This window comes from Coregonus lavaretus, assembly GCF_964263955.1.
Source record: "Coregonus lavaretus genome assembly, contig: HAP1_SCAFFOLD_693, whole genome shotgun sequence".
NCBI classification, from domain to species: Eukaryota; Metazoa; Chordata; class Actinopteri; order Salmoniformes; family Salmonidae; genus Coregonus; species Coregonus lavaretus.
The window spans coordinates 149,369-165,569 of NW_028166532.1; the positions used below are offsets into that span (position 1 = coordinate 149,369).

General features: G+C 42.9%; 1 protein-coding gene across 1 annotated transcript in view; it reads right to left on the bottom strand.

Annotated features, from left to right (window-relative positions):
* LOC311114592 (selenide, water dikinase 3-like) overlaps nt 1-9,274 on the bottom strand; it is a 30,488-nt gene extending 21,214 nt beyond the window's left edge. Inside the window, exon 1 of the mRNA XM_084189832.1 lies at nt 8,631-9,274. Coding sequence (XP_084045958.1) covers nt 8,631-8,916 — 286 coding nt within the window. The 5' untranslated portion in view covers nt 8,917-9,274. The remainder of the gene's footprint in view (nt 1-8,630) is intronic.
* Between the last annotated feature and the right edge of the window lie 6,927 nt (nt 9,275-16,201).

Consider the following 16,201-nt stretch of genomic DNA (forward strand, 5'->3'; position numbering starts at 1 on the left):
AGCGTCTGCTAAATGGTATATTATATTATTATTACATTCACTCTGGATAAGAGCGTCTGCTAAATGGTATATTATATTATTATTACATTCACTCTGGATAAGAGCGTCTGCTAAATGGTATATTATATTATTATTACATTCACTCTGGATAAGAGCGTCTGCTAAATGGTATATTATATTATTATTACATTCACTCTGGATAAGAGCGTCTGCTAAATGGTATATTATATTATTATTACATTCACTCTGGGTAAGAGCGTCTGCTAAATGGTATATTATATTATTATTCCATTCACTCTGGATAAGAGCGTCTGCTAAATGGTATATTATATTATTATTACATTCACTCTGGATAAGAGCGTCTGCTAAATGGTATATTATATTATTATTACATTCACTCTGGATAAGAGCGTCTGCTAAATGGTATATTATATTATTATTACATTCACTCTGGATAAGAGCGTCTGCTAAATGGTATATTATATTATTATTACATTCACTCTGGATAAGAGCGTCTGCTAAATGGTATATTATATTATTATTACATTCACTCTGGATAAGAGCGTCTGCTAAATGGTATATTATATTATTATTACATTCACTCTGGATAAGAGCGTCTGCTAAATGGTATATTATATTATTATTACATTCACTCTGGGTAAGAGCGTCTGCTAAATGGTATATTATATTATTATTACATTCACTCTGGGTAAGAGCGTCTGCTAAATGGTATATTATATTATTATTACATTCACTCTGGATAAGAGCGTCTGCTAAATGGTATATTATATTATTATTACATTCACTCTGGATAAGAGCGTCTGCTAAATGGTATATTATATTATTATTACATTCACTCTGGATAAGAGCGTCTGCTAAATGGTATATTATATTATTATTACATTCACTCTGGATAAGAGCGTCTGCTAAATGGTATATTATATTATTATTACATTCACTCTGGATAAGAGCGTCTGCTAAATGGTATATTATATTATTATTACATTCACTCTGGATAAGAGCGTCTGCTAAATGGTATATTATATTATTATTACATTCACTCTGGGTAAGAGCGTCTGCTAAATGGTATATTATATTATTATTACATTCACTCTGGATAAGAGCGTCTGCTAAATGGTATATTATATTATTATTACATTCACTCTGGATAAGAGCGTCTGCTAAATGGTATATTATATTATTATTACATTCACTCTGGATAAGAGCGTCTGCTAAATGGTATATTATATTATTATTACATTCACTCTGGATAAGAGCGTCTGCTAAATGGTATATTATATTATTATTACATTCACTCTGGATAAGAGCGTCTGCTAAATGGTATATTATATTATTATTACATTCACTCTGGATAAGAGCGTCTGCTAAATGGTATATTATATTATTATTACATTCACTCTGGATAAGAGCGTCTGCTAAATGGCATATTATATTATTCCATTCACTCTGGATAAGAGCGTCTGCTAAATGGTATATTATATTATTATTACATTCACTCTGGATAAGAGCGTCTGCTAAATGGTATATTATATTATTATTACATTCACTCTGGATAAGAGCGTCTGCTAAATGGTATATTATATTATTATTACATTCACTCTGGATAAGAGCGTCTGCTAAATGGTATATTATATTATTATTACATTCACTCTGGATAAGAGCGTCTGCTAAATGGCATATTATATTATTATTACATTCACTCTGGATAAGAGCGTCTGCTAAATGGTATATTATATTATTATTACGTTCACTTCTATCATCCTCTTTTACCACTTCACCAAATCTTTCCCAACATGACTTTTCTGGCCCTCCCCCTCCCTTCTCTTTATTGTCAACTCTCCTTTTGTAGCTTCTCTCTTATTGAATTAAACTCCAACAATGTCCTTTTTGCCTCTGTAGATTGATGGTAACTTTTTCTGCCTGTTCCCAAAAGCATTATTTTGTGATTGGCTATGTAGAATGTGTCGTGCTTAAAGTTAAGGCCTAAAGGTTAGGCCTATGCACTAACACCAGAGAGGGTTTTCTTTCATTATTTTAGGGTAAATCTAGACTATATAAATTGCACAAAAATTATACATTTATGGATTTTAAGGTATTGTTTCTCTTTATTCAACCTGCCAGCCACCCACCCGCCCTTCGGCCACACAATATTTAATGATCCTTAACCCGTCAGCCCCGCGGATATAACCACAGGGACTGCAGGTTATGAGTCAACCTGCACATAACTATTGTTAAGTAATTAAAAGTTGGAAATTCAAACATTGCAGATTGTACCTGAACCTGCATGACACGAGCCGTCCTCGCGCTCTCTCCTAGCGTTGATAAAAAGGTTGTGCATGAAACCAGTCTATTAATGCCAAATAATACAGTAAGTAAAAAACCCTCAAAACAATTGAATAATGGCGCCGGAGGGGATGGCTGCCGTTTTACGGGCTCCTAACCAACTGTGCTATTTTGTGTGTTTTTTCGCATTGTTTGTAACTTATTTTGTACATAATGTTGATGACCAAAAAGAGCTTCTGGATATCAGAACAGCGATTACTCACCTCGAACTGGACAAAGATTTTTTATTTAATGAGTCTGATGCGAAGGATATAATTTTGCTCCCAGACACCGATACCGGCCCGGGCCCAAATCCCCATCATTCGCATGAAGAAGAGACGCCGATACAGGGGGCGGAGTTCAGGGTGCCTTGTGAGAATTCGTCAGCAAGTGTGTAACCCGCCTCTACCATCCGTTTTATGGGACAATATACAATCACTGGAGAATAAACTGGATGAGCTCTGTTCGAGACTATCCTACCAAAGGGACATTAAAAATGGTAATATCTTATGTTTCACCAAGTTATGGCTCAACGACAACATGGATAATATACAGTTGGCTTGGTTTTCCGTGCATCAGCAGGACAGAACAGCTACGTCTGGTAAGACGAGGGGTGGGGGGGGTGTCTATTTGTCAATAACAGCTGGTGCTGTTAGAGCACCTCATGATAAGCTGTAGACCCACCATCTACCAAGAGAGGTTTCATCTATATTTTTCATAGCTGTCTGTTTACCACCACAAACAGACAATGGCACTAAGACCGCACTCAATGAGCTGTATAAAGCCATAAGCAAACAGGAAAACGCTCATCCAGAGGCGGTGCTCCTAGTGGCCGGGGACTTTACTGCAGGGAAACTTAAATCCGTTCTACCTAATTTCTACCAGCATGTTAAATGTGCAACCAGAGGAGAAAAAAAAAACTCTAGACCACCTTTACTCCACACACAGAGACGCATACAAAGCTCTCCCTCGCCCTCCATTTGGCAAATCTGACCATAACTCTATCCTCCTGATTCCTGCTTACAAGCAAAAACTAAAGCAGGAAGTACCAGTGACTCGCTCAGTCAGTCACCGGCTTCATCAATAAGTACATTGACGACATCGTCCCCACAGTGCTCTCCACTAATATTGGCACCCTTGGTAAATATGAGCAAAACGGGCTATGAAAAAAATTTCTTTGCTGTTTATCCTCTTGGTCTTTCATTCTAAATATTCACAAAAACCTAACCTTTAATTAAAGTAAAATAATTGAAAGAAAAAATAAATTATCCTAAAACAAATATGTGCGCCACAATTATTGGCACCCCTTCATTCAATACATTGTGCATCCACCCTTTGCCAAGATAACAGCTCTGAGTATTCTCCTATAATGCATAATGAGGTTGGAGAACACATGGCAAGGGATCTGAGACCATTCCTCCATACAGAATCTCTCCAGATCCTTCAGATCCCGAGATCCACAAGCTTGTGGACTCCCCTCTTCAGCTCAGTGCAAAGTACAGAGAGATCCTTGATGAAAACCTGCTCCAGAGCGCTCAGGACCTCAGACTGGGGCCGAAGGTTCACCTTCCAACAGGACAACGACCCTAAGCACACAGCCAAGACAACGCAGGAGTGGCTTCGGGACAAGTCTCTGAATGTCCTTGAGTGGCCCAGCCAGAGCCCGGACTTGAACCCGATCAAACATCTCTGGAGAGACCTGAAAATATCTGTGCAGCGACTCTCCCCATCCAACCTGACAGAGCTTGAGAGGATCTGCAGAGAAGAAAGGGAGAAACTCCCCAAATACAGGTGTGCCAAGCTTGTAGCGTCATACCCAAGAAGACTCGAGGCTGTAATCGCTGCCAAAGGTGCTTCAACAAAGTACTGAGTAAAGGGTCTGAATACTTATGTAAATGTAATATTTCAGTTTTTTATTTTTAAAAAATGTGTACCTTTTTTTGTTGTTGCTTTGTCATTATGTGGTATTGTGTGTAGATTGATGAGGGGGGAATAACTATTTAATCAATTTTAGAATAAGGCTGTAACATAACAAAATGTGGAAAAAGTCAAAGGGTCTGAATACTTTCCGAATGCACTGTATACCGTATTTAGTTGCTATTTATAAACTTTTAATAAAAACTACATATCAAATAGCCTAACAAAGAGGAAAAAGTAGTCGGCTTGAGGATCCATTCAGCCACTCCTCAGCGGGTTGTCTGGCTAATAGCCAAATGGGCTGCAATGTTCAGGTTTCACAATGCAAGACAAGATGGAGGACAGCTTAGTCTCTCGTCAGAGATCACACTTATTTTGGGAGATTGCAAAATATGACCTTTTCATTCAAGACAGAAACATATTGTTTCTGTTAGGGTTTCATTTAGTTACTTTTTCCTCAACTTGTTTCTATACGTTTCTAGCATGTCAAGCTAGCTTGCACTGCAGAGCAACTAGCTACTGTGGGGGAAAAAAGTATTTAGTCAGCCACCAATTGTGCAAGTTCTCCCACTTAAAAAGATGAGAGAGGCCTGTAATTTTCATCATAGGTACACGTCAACTATGACAGACAAATTGAGAAAAAAAAATCCAGAAAATCACATTGTAGGATTTTTAATGAATTTATTTGCAAATTATGGTGGAAAATAAGTATTTGGTCACCTACAAACAAGCAAGAGTTCTGGCTCTCACAGACCTGTAACTTCTTCTTTAAGAGGCTCCTCTGTCCTCCACTCGTTACCTGTATTAATGGCACCTGTTTGAACTTGTTATCAGTATAAAAGACACCTGTCCACAACCTCAAACAGTCACACTCCAAACTCCACTATGGCCAAGACCAAAGAGCTGTCAAAGGACACCAGAAACAAAATTGTAGACCTGCACCAGGCTGGGAAAACTGAATCTGCAATATGTACGCAGCTTGGTTTGAAGAAATCAACTGTGGGAGCAATTATTAGGAAATGGAAGACATACAAGACCACTGAATCTCCCTCGATCTGGGGCTCCACGCAAGATCTCACCCCGTGGGGTCAAAATGATCACAAGAACGGTGAGCAAAAATCCCAGAACCACACGGGGGGACCTAGTGAATGACCTGCAGAGAGCTGGGACCAAAGTAACAAAGCCTACCATCAGTAACACACTACGCCGCCAGGGACTCAAATCCTGCAGTGCCAGACGTGTCCCCCTGCTTAAGCCAGTACATGTCCAGGCCCGTCTAAAGTTTGCTAGAGTGCATTTGGATGATCCAGAAGAGGATTGGGAGAATGTCATATGGTCAGATGAAACCAAAATATAACTTTTTGGTAAAAACTCAACTCGTCGTGTTTGGAGGACAAAGAATGCTGAGTTGCATCCAAAGAACACCATACCTACTGTGAAGCATGGGGGTGGAAACATCATGCTTTGGGGCTGTTTTTCTGCAAAGGGACCAGGAAAACTGCTCCGTGTAAAGGAAAGAATGAATGGTGCCATGTATCGTGAGATTTTGAGTGAAAACCTCCTTCCATCAGCAAGGGCATTGAAGATGAAACGTGGCTGGGTCTTTCAGCATGACAATGATCCCAAACACACCGCCCGGGCAACAAAGGAGTGGCTTCGTAAGAAGCATTTCAAGGTCCTGGAGTGGCCTAGCCAGTCTCCAGATCTCAACCCCATAGAAAATCTTTGGAGGGAGTTGAAAGTCCGTGTTGCCCAGCGACAGCCCCAAAACATCACTGCTCTAGAGGAGATCTGCATGGAGGAATGGGCCAAAATACCAGCAACAGTGTGTGAAAACCTTGTGAAGACTGACAGAAAACGTTTGACCTGTGTCATTGCCAACAAAGGGTATATAACAAAGTATTGAGAAACTTTTGTTATTGACCAAATACTTATTTTCCACCATAATTTGCAAATAAATTCATTAAAAATCCTACAATGTGATTTTCTGGATTTTTTTTCCTCATTTTGTCTGTCATAGTTGACATGTACCTATGATGAAAATTACAGACCTCTCTCATCCTTTTAAGTGGGAGAACTTGCACAATTGGTGGCTGACTAAATACTTTTTCCCCACTGTAGCTAAAAGCTAGGCTAGGTAGAAGATACCATTGTAGCTAGCGACATCCTCCTATCAATTATTAAAAACAAACGTCATTAACGTCAAAATAAACTTAAAAACGGGAGGCAACAGTCACAATTTACTTAACAGCCAATGTCTATTATTTCACATTCGTATTAAAATAGTCCTCACTTATAGGAATGGGTGATTGTTTACAAGTTGCTAGCTATCCCATAAACCCATCGGCGGAAACCACATTTTAATCTTCTCTGTTTTGGTAACTTCCTGTTCTTTGACAGACTCTGGCTGAACTTGAAGACGACGCAACGTTTTAAAAATGTCAAAGTACGCGGTTTTCATCTCGCAACGGAGCCTTCAACCGCAAGGGGCGTTGCATTTTCACTCCGTTGTGGACGTCTCCATTGAAATGCATGCCACCCAGAGCTGGTGTGCCCGCCTTGAGGGGGCTGCAGGGGTGTCTGGTATGCCAGTGGAATGGACTTGAAAAAAGGGTAGCCTACTCTCCAAAATGCGATATGGTTAGACGAAAGCACAGACATTTTGAGAAGGCAGAGATGGCCGACACCGAGACAGCAGTAATTCTGGCCTAATGCCAAACGCTATTACACCTTTTGGTGTTTTGTGTAACAGATGTCTCTTTCCGTTCACCACTGTTTCGAGGCTGGAAATGTGTTGCAAGTGGATGAACATGAGTGTTGCAACCTGGTCTCAAAGCATTATATTATTCTGTATGTAAATCCGAGACACTTCATTTAGTATGATATGTTACGTTTGGTATGTTACATAAGACAGATGGTTACTTAAGGGCAAAAACGAAAGTATGGTGGTGGGTGTGGGTGGATAACGCAAATATCTAGCAACCCAAAGGTTGTGAGTTCGAGTCGCATCACAGACAACTTTAGCATTTATTTTTTAGCTACTTTGCATGTTAGCTAACCCTTCCCCTAACCCTTTAACCTAACTCCTAAACTTAACCCTAACTCCTAGCAAGCTAGCTAATGTTAGCCACCTAGCTAGAATTTGTAACATTTTAGTCATTTAGCAGACGCTCTTATCCAGAGCGACTTACAGGAACAATTAGGGTTAAGTGCCTTGCTTAAGGGCACATCGACAGATTTTTCACCTAGTCGGCTCGGGGATTAGAACCAGCGACCTTTTGGTTACTGGCACAACGCTCTTACCCACTAAGCTACCTGCCGCCCCATATTGTACATATTGTACATTTTGCAAAACATATAACACAAATTGTAATTCATAACATATCTTACGAAATGGGTGATGGACATCCACAAATTAATACATACCATACGAAACGTAACATATCATACTAAATGGAGTGTCTCGGATTTACGTGCAGAATAATACGAAATGCTCTGAGACCAAGTTGAGTAAAGGAGCCCTTTGAAGTGATTGACAAAAATATAAAAACATTATGACTGGTTGTGTTTATGCCACAATAAAAGGTCATACATTTTCAAAGTTAAATTACAAATTTTTATGAACAGGCCCACCGAGATCCTATTGAATTAATAGGGATTCTATATGTAATTCTATGATTAGGCACATACTTTTTGGAGGTCCAGTACCGGGAAGAAATAATACTTTCACCGCTGTTGATTTTTTAATTTTTTTTGTCATTTAGCAGACGCTCTTATCCAGAGCGACTTACAGTTAGTGAGTGCATACATTTTTCATACTGGCCCCCCGTGGGAAACGAACCCACAACCCTGGCGTTGCAAGCACCATGCTCTACCAACTGAGCTACACGGAATGACAACACACCCACACCACAATCAGTAGCAATGTCAGCAGCCAGGGTACCTTTATAACACTGTGGACCTAGCCAACGTTATTCATTTACTAACAGCAGATAGCTAGCATGATGAGTAAGAAACCATCAACAGTCAACTGGAAAGGTTATATAGTTATTGGGCCTTGTAGCAGAGATGCTAAAAGAGATCAGACGCTGGTGGACAACCCAACTTCAGCTAGCATACATACTGCTAGTTGGCTAACTAACAAGAGAAGGGACATGTTTGTTAGCTAGCTAGCAAAGCCATATGGCTATCTTAGCCACGACATAGTTAGCTAATCAGCTTATGTTCGTTTGCTAATAATACACAAAAAAACGAGTTAGCTACATTAAATAACTTGCCAAGTTAGCAAGTTTACTTGAAAACGAATATAATTTTGCTAGCTATGCTAACAAGCTAGCTACCTAGCTGGTAGCTAAAGTAAAGACCCCTACCTAATCGGGGGCCGGCGGAGGTGTTGTTGGGAGTGAGTTGTCCGAACTCGGTGTCTTGTTCCCCGGTTTCCCCCGGCCGGTGAGGCTCCAGTCCCGCCAGGAGTTTGAGCAGAGCCTCCTGGGGGACCTTGCACCCTCATCCCTTCAGATCCGAGAAGCCCGTCAGGCGGAAGCCGGCGTCCAGGCCGTGCTCTTCGGGATGGAAGGGCTTGTATCCCGGGGGGAAGCATGCTTCTGTCCCCGCCGAAACATCGGCCGGTGGGGTGGGGGGAGAGGTAGCCGACATAGCTGGGTAGTTAGCGGTATGTTTGGAGAATAGTTCGACTAGCTAACTAGTTCAGATCCCAGCAACAGAGAAGAGAGGAAAGCGTGTGTGATGAATAGATAAAAAGATTATGGATATACTGACAAGATACATGTATCTCCGTCCCACCAATGGGGAGTCGGGCTGTCTAGCTCCCGCCTATCCTTTCTCTGGATTGGTGGATACATCTCATTATTGTAATCTATTTTGAAAATTTGATTAGGGATGTTGACGTCACCGACCGTGTTCAATGGAGAGCCGCTACGCTCCTCATCTCATGAATATACAATAAATATGCATAACCACCTCGACGCAAAGTTGCCGGGATGTCACGTGTCCTACTTTTTCAGTACACGACTAACCGTTTATACATTACGAAACGTACATTTGGTCAAATAAACCTCACGTAGCTAATAAACAATTCATTTTATTGTTGACCAAATTGGACACTCTCATTGACCTCTTTACAAAAGCTCCTTGCTTGGTGGGCCAAACAAACAAAAAAACGCCACTTGCTGGAGGGAGACAGATCTTCCGCCGAGTCGGGCCTCTGTTCCTCTTCCTGTCTGGTAGATATGAATGGATAGAGTGACGATCCGGGAAGAGGCGTCCTCTGCGTAGTGACATCACTGACACACACACACACCGCGTTCAAGACAACTGGGAACTCGGAAATCTCTGACTTCACAGTCTGTTCAAGACCATTGGGAATTCGGGAACACGAGCTCCGACTGGGAAAAATCGTTTTCAAAGGTCATCCACCTCGGAACTTTAAGTCGAAAACTAGAGGATCATCCTAGAGCTCCGACTTCTCCGACCTGAAAATCACCAACACCAATATTTGACCTAGTTTTTTTCGAGTTCCCAGTTGTCTTGAAAGCACCAGCACACACACACAGGGCTTGTTCGAAATTGCAGCCAACAGTGCAGGCGACTACTGACTGATCTACAAATCACCTTGCATCATAAATAACAATTCATTATCATTTGTAGATCAATAAGTCAGTCACCATTTACCCACAATGCATCATGGATTTGATGCTCTAGAAGGGTGCAATTGTGGCACGCAATTTGGGGCATTCCTGCATTAGCAGGAACCCCTCTTTATAATTACACTGGTCCATTTTTAAGCTATGACTCCGGTACACCGGCGGGTAACCTAACGTACAGTAGCAGGCGTAAAAGAAAATGCCTGAGCAGAGATCCGACATCCCGTTTTCAGAGGAAAAGGAAGCTACATTGAATTAGCTGTATCACAGATAGAACAATGAGCCAGATGTTTCACCGGATGTATAAATCTGAAGCACCTGGTTGGCGTTTCCACTCACCACCAAATATGGTGATGAGAGGAAGCCCAGTGGCCAGCAGTGGGAGAAGATGGTGTGAGATGGATTTTGCCCGACATTCTGCTAATTTTCTCATCGATTAAATATTTGATCTCAATACAGTTTTCTGTTCCCAAAACTAGAAGCTGTTACGGACATAGTGGACTAAGGTTTCTAGATTTTACCTTTTGTCAAAGTTTTTAAAAAATTGCATTGTTTAGAAGGGGTGCAAGGGCAAATAGAGTTATTGCACTCCCGCACTTTACAGAGTAGGAGTTCCCGAACGGAAACTTGCAAATACATGCTAGAACGTGCCAATAGGATCTTGCTACCTCTTGCTTGGCTCTGCCCACTATGATTGTTCCCATTGGAAACTACAGACCGTGGTTAGTTAGCCTCAAAACGGCATACATCTGATTGTTGGAGACTAACAGGCTGGAGGCGGGGTCACTCCAGTACTGTAGGTGGCGGTAATGTTGATCAACAACAATTTTTTAACCTCTTCCGCACTCACTTTAAGGAATTCAAAATTACAATTCTTGTCGTCCATAATTTGGTCAGATATACTTGGATGTGTAGTGTCAGCATTTGTTGCTGGCATGTCATGCCTAAATTTGCTAATCTTGCCAATTAAAAAATTATTAAAGTAGTTGGAAATATCAGTCGGTTTTGTAAAGTATGAAAAAAATAAAATTTATGCACTCACTAACTGTAAAGTCGCTCTGGATAAGAGCGTCTGCTAAATGACTAAAATGTAAATGTGAAATGTGATGAATGAGCCATCTGATTCAATGAATGATGGAGCTGAGTTTGCCTTTTTGCCCAAAATTTCATTGAAGGTGCACCAAAGCTTTTTACTATCATTCTTTATGTCCCCTGTAGCTCAGTTGGTAGAGCATGGCGCTTGCAACGCCAGGGTTGTGGGTTTGATTCCCACGGGGGGCCAGTATGAAAAAAAAAAGTATGCACTCACTAACTGTACGTCGCTCTGGAAATGAAATGTCATGTCATTTATCTTTGTTTCATAGTGTAGTTTCTTCTTTTTATTCAGTTTAGTCACATGATTTCTCAATTTGTGGTACGTTTGTCAATCAGTTTGCCATTCCTTTTCCCTCATCCCTCTCAACCATACCATTTTTCAATTCCTCATCAAAACTTTAACAGTTTTTACAGTCATTTTCTTAATGGGTGCATGCTTATTAGTAACTGGAATAAGCAATTTCATAAATGTGTCAAGTGCGGTGTCTGTTTGCTCCTCATTACACACCACGGACCAACATATATTCTTTACATCAACAACATAGGAATCACTACAAAACGTATTGTATGACCTCTTATACACTATATTAGGCCCAGAAACTTGGAACTTTGGTTTTCCTAGATATGGCTACTATATTGTGATCACTACATCCGATGGATTTGGATACTGCTTTCAAGCACATTTCTGCAGCATTAGTAAAGATGTGATCAATACATGTTGATGATTTCATTCCTGTACTGTTTGTAACTACCCTGGTAGGTTGACTGATAACCTGAACCAGGTTGCAGGCACTGGTTACAGTTTGAAGCTTTCTCTTGAGTGGGCACCTTCATGAAAGCCAGTCAATAATGAAACCACCCAGAAAATATACCTCTGTTGATATCACTTACATTATCAAGCATTTCACATGTTATCCAGATACTGACTGTTAGCACTTGGTGGTCTATAGCAGCTTCCCACCAGAATGGGCTTTAGGTGAGGCAGATGAACCTGTAGCCATATTACTTCACAGGAATGTGTGCACATGCATCTATCTATCCAATGTTATCATGATTTGTTATAAGAGATATGATACTTTAGTAATCCACAATGACCTGGTGATGTAAAAGTCTAATAATGACATTATCTTCCATATTCCTGCAGATACCCTGCAACTGGAGATTCCTTCAAAACGATTGCCTACAGTTACCGTGTAGGGCTCTGCAAGGTTGGGTGACCAGGGCCATCTGGGACTGCCTCCTGGGGGAATTCAGGCGTGTGAAGGCTTCCTGTGTCCTGCATAACTTCATGAGGATGGACACAAGGACCAGGAGGGGGATCTGCAGCTCGCCGCCGTGTGCCAGAGGAGAGATCTGCTGCTCTGCAGGATGTTTCAAGGATGGGGGCCAACAATGCAGCACAGGAGGCAATCCGTGTGCGGGAGATCTTCAACTCCTACTTCTTCAAAGAGGGTGCTGTTCCCTGGCAACACCATAGACTCCACTATGCACAACCAAATGCTCTTTTAAGATCCATCCACATTGCAATAAGAGTATTCTTCCATTTATTTAGTTATGTCAATTGCAGTTATTAAATTCCCAGTTTCTCTCCCTTTGATTTCTACTTCTCAGGTGAGGGTGCTGTCCAGGTGAGGGTGCTGTCCAGGTGAGGGTGCTGTCCAGGTGAGGGTGCTGTCCAGGTGAGGGTGCTGTTCAGGTGAGGGTGCTGTCCAGGTGAGGGTGCTGTTCAGGTGAGGGTGCTGTTCAGGTAAGGGTGATGTCTGTACGAAAACAAAACAGGCTCTTTTAAGAGTCACCAACATTGAAAACATTTAGAACAATTAGACACCCTATAACCCACAGCTACACACTGGTGTATCAATCTGACTGATGGATTGTGTTGTGCAGTAAGCAGGATCAGGTGTATAACTGTGGCTCCTTCCACGTTCAGAGAACAGGCCAGAGGACCAACCGTGGAGAATAGTAAGACACTCCATTATTTATAGAACTACGCTGTATTGTTTGTCCTCATGTGTCTGTGCATGTTTTTCAGTATAAACTACTCTGCAGCCACTTAGTGTGGACACCAGGTGAGGCCACACACACAGATTCCTGTTGAACATTGTCTCTTTAACTACCTTGTTTTCTCAATAACAGTCTCTCTCCTTCACTACACCCCCCCCCCCCCTGTAAAGAGATGCTTTACATTGAAATACAGAGAGAGATGTAGTAGTCCCAGAGTTAATGATCCAAGGTCAGTTTAGCATTTCACCTCCTGATGATTATGATGACTGACAGTGTTAGTGTCATGCCCTGACTCAGGGGACTCGTATATGTTGAGTCAGGGTGTGGATATTCTTTGTTGTGTGTTTTCTATGTTTCAGATCTAGTATGTGTGGATCTATGTTGGCCGGTGTGGTTCCCAATCAGAGGCAGCTGTCGCTCGTTGTCTCTGATTGGGGACCATACTTAGGCAGCCTATTGGCACTGTCTAGTTGTGGGATCTTGTTCCTTGTTAAGGTATGGTGCGTGTTTCTACCTTGGACGTCACGTTTCGGTTGTTGTTTTGTCTATTAAGTTAAATAAACATGTACGTATATCACGCTGCGCCTTGGTCTGACCCATCCTTGAACGAACGTGACAGTTAGGTTAATCATGCTCTCTCTCTCTCTCCACCTGTCTTTCATCTGCAGGTATGTTTTGATGTGAGAGAGGAAGCCAACCCCCAGTCCCGTCATCACCATCTCACCCGCTCTAAGATCACCCTCGGGCCAACTGGGGACCCAAGGCTGTTAGGAGACACTATTATGTAACTGTGATGACCTGAGAGAATATTAGGGTAGCACTGTAATTCATTAATCATATGCTGTCTTCCCTAGTAGCACTGTAATTCATTAATCATATGCTGTCTTCCCTAGTAGCACTGTAATTCATTAATCATATGCTGTCTTCCCCAGTAGCACTGTAATTCATTAATCATATGCTGTCTTCCCTAGTAGCACTGTAATTCATTAATCATATGCTGTCTTCCCTAGTAGCACTGTAATTCATTAATCATATGCTGTGTCAATCAATCAATCAATCAATTTTATTTTATATAGCCCTTCGTACATCAGCTAATATCTCGAAGTGCTGTACAGAAACCCAGCCTAAAACCCCAAACAGCTAGTAATGCAGGTGTAGAAGCACGGTGGCTAGGAAAAACTCCATAGAAAGGCCAAAACCTAGGAAGAAACCTAGAGAGGAACCAGGCTATGAGGGGTGGCCAGTCCTCTTCTGGCTGTGCCGGGTGGAGGTTATAACAGAACCATGCCAAGATGTTCAAAAATGTTCATAAGTGACAAGCATGGTCAAATAATAATCAGGAATAAATCTCAGTTGGCTTTTCATAGCCGATCATTAAGAGTTGAAAACAGCAGGTCTGGGACAGGTAGGGGTTCCATAACCGCAGGCAGAACAGTTGAAACTGGAATAGCAGCAAGGCCAGGCGGACTGGGGACAGCAAGGAGTCACCACGGCCGGTAGTCCCGACGTATGGTCCTAGGGCTCAGGTCTCTCAGTTGGCTTTTCATAGCCGATCATTAAGAGTTGAAAACAGCAGGTCTGGGACAGGTAGGGGTTTCGTAACCGCAGGCAGAACAGTTGAAACTGGAATAGCAGCAAGGCCAGGCGGACTGGGGACAGCAAGGTGTCAGCATGCCCGGTAGTCCTGACGTATGGTCCTAGGGCTCAGGTCTCTCAGTTGGCTTTTCACCTCTCTCCCCACCTCCTCTTTCTCACACCTCTCTCCCCACCTCCTCTTTCTCACACCTCTCTCCCCACCTCCTCTTTCTCACACCTCCTCTTTCTCACACCTCTCTCCCCACCCCCTCTTTCTCACACCTCTCTCCCTACCTCCTCTTTCTCACACCTCTCTCCCCACCCCCTCTTTCTCACACCTCTCTCCCCACCCCCTCTCTCTCACACCTCTCTCCCCATCCCCTCTTTCTCACACCTCTCTCCCCACCTCCTCTTTCTCACACCTCTCTCCCACACCTCTCTCCCCACCTCCTCTTTCTCCCACACCTCTCTCCCACACCTCTCTCCCCATCCCCTCTTTCTCACACCTCTCTCCCCACCTCCTCTTTCTCACACCTCTCTCCCACACCTCTCTCCCACACCTCTCTCCCCACCTCCTCTTTCTCACACCTCTCTCCCCACCCCCTCTTTCTCACACCTCTCTCCCTACCTCCTCTTTCTCACACCTCTCCCCACCCCCTCTTTCTCACACCTCTCTCCCCACCTCCTCTTTCTCTCACACCTCTCTCCCCACCTCCTCTTTCTCACACCTCTCTCCCCACCTCCTCTTTCTCACACCTCTCTCCCCACCTCCTCTTTCTCACACCTCTCTCCCCACCTCCTCTTTCTCACACCTCTCGCCCCACCTCCTCTTTCTCACACCTCTCTCCCCACCCCCTCTTTCTCACACCTCTCTCCCCACCCCCTCTTTCTCACACCTCTCTCCCACACCTCTCTCCCCACCTCCTCTTTCTCACACCTCTCTCCCCACCTCCTCTTTCTCACACCTCTCCCCACCTCCTCTTTCTCACACCTCTCTCCCCACCTCCTCTTTCTCACACCTCTCTCCCTACCCCCTCTCTCCCCACCTCCTCTTTCTCACACCTCTCTCCCTACCTCTTTCTTCCTCTGTTTTTATAATGCACACCAGATGTGCATTGAAGTACAGATTGAACTTGTATTTAGAATATAATATTACAAATATATTTATAACATTTACATTTTAGTCATTTAGCAGACGCTCTTATCCAGTGACTTACAGTTAGTGAGTGCATACATTATTATATAATGTTTTATTTTTCATACTGGCCCCCTGTGGGAATCAAACCTACAGCCCATTCCCTCCCCTACCCTGGATTACGCTGGGCCAATTGTGCGCCGCCCCATGGGTCTCCCGGTCACGGCCGGCTACGACAGAGCCTGGATTCGAACCAGGATCTCTAGTGGCACAGCCTTAGACCACTGCGCCACTCGGGAGCCTTAGACCACTGCGCCACTCGGGAGCCTTAGACCACTGCGCCACTCGGGAGCCTTAGACCACTGCGCCACTCGGGAGCCTTAGACCACTGCGCCACTCGGGAGCCTTAGACCACTGCGCCACTCGGGAGCCTTAGACCACTGCGCCACTCGGGAGCCTTAGACCACTG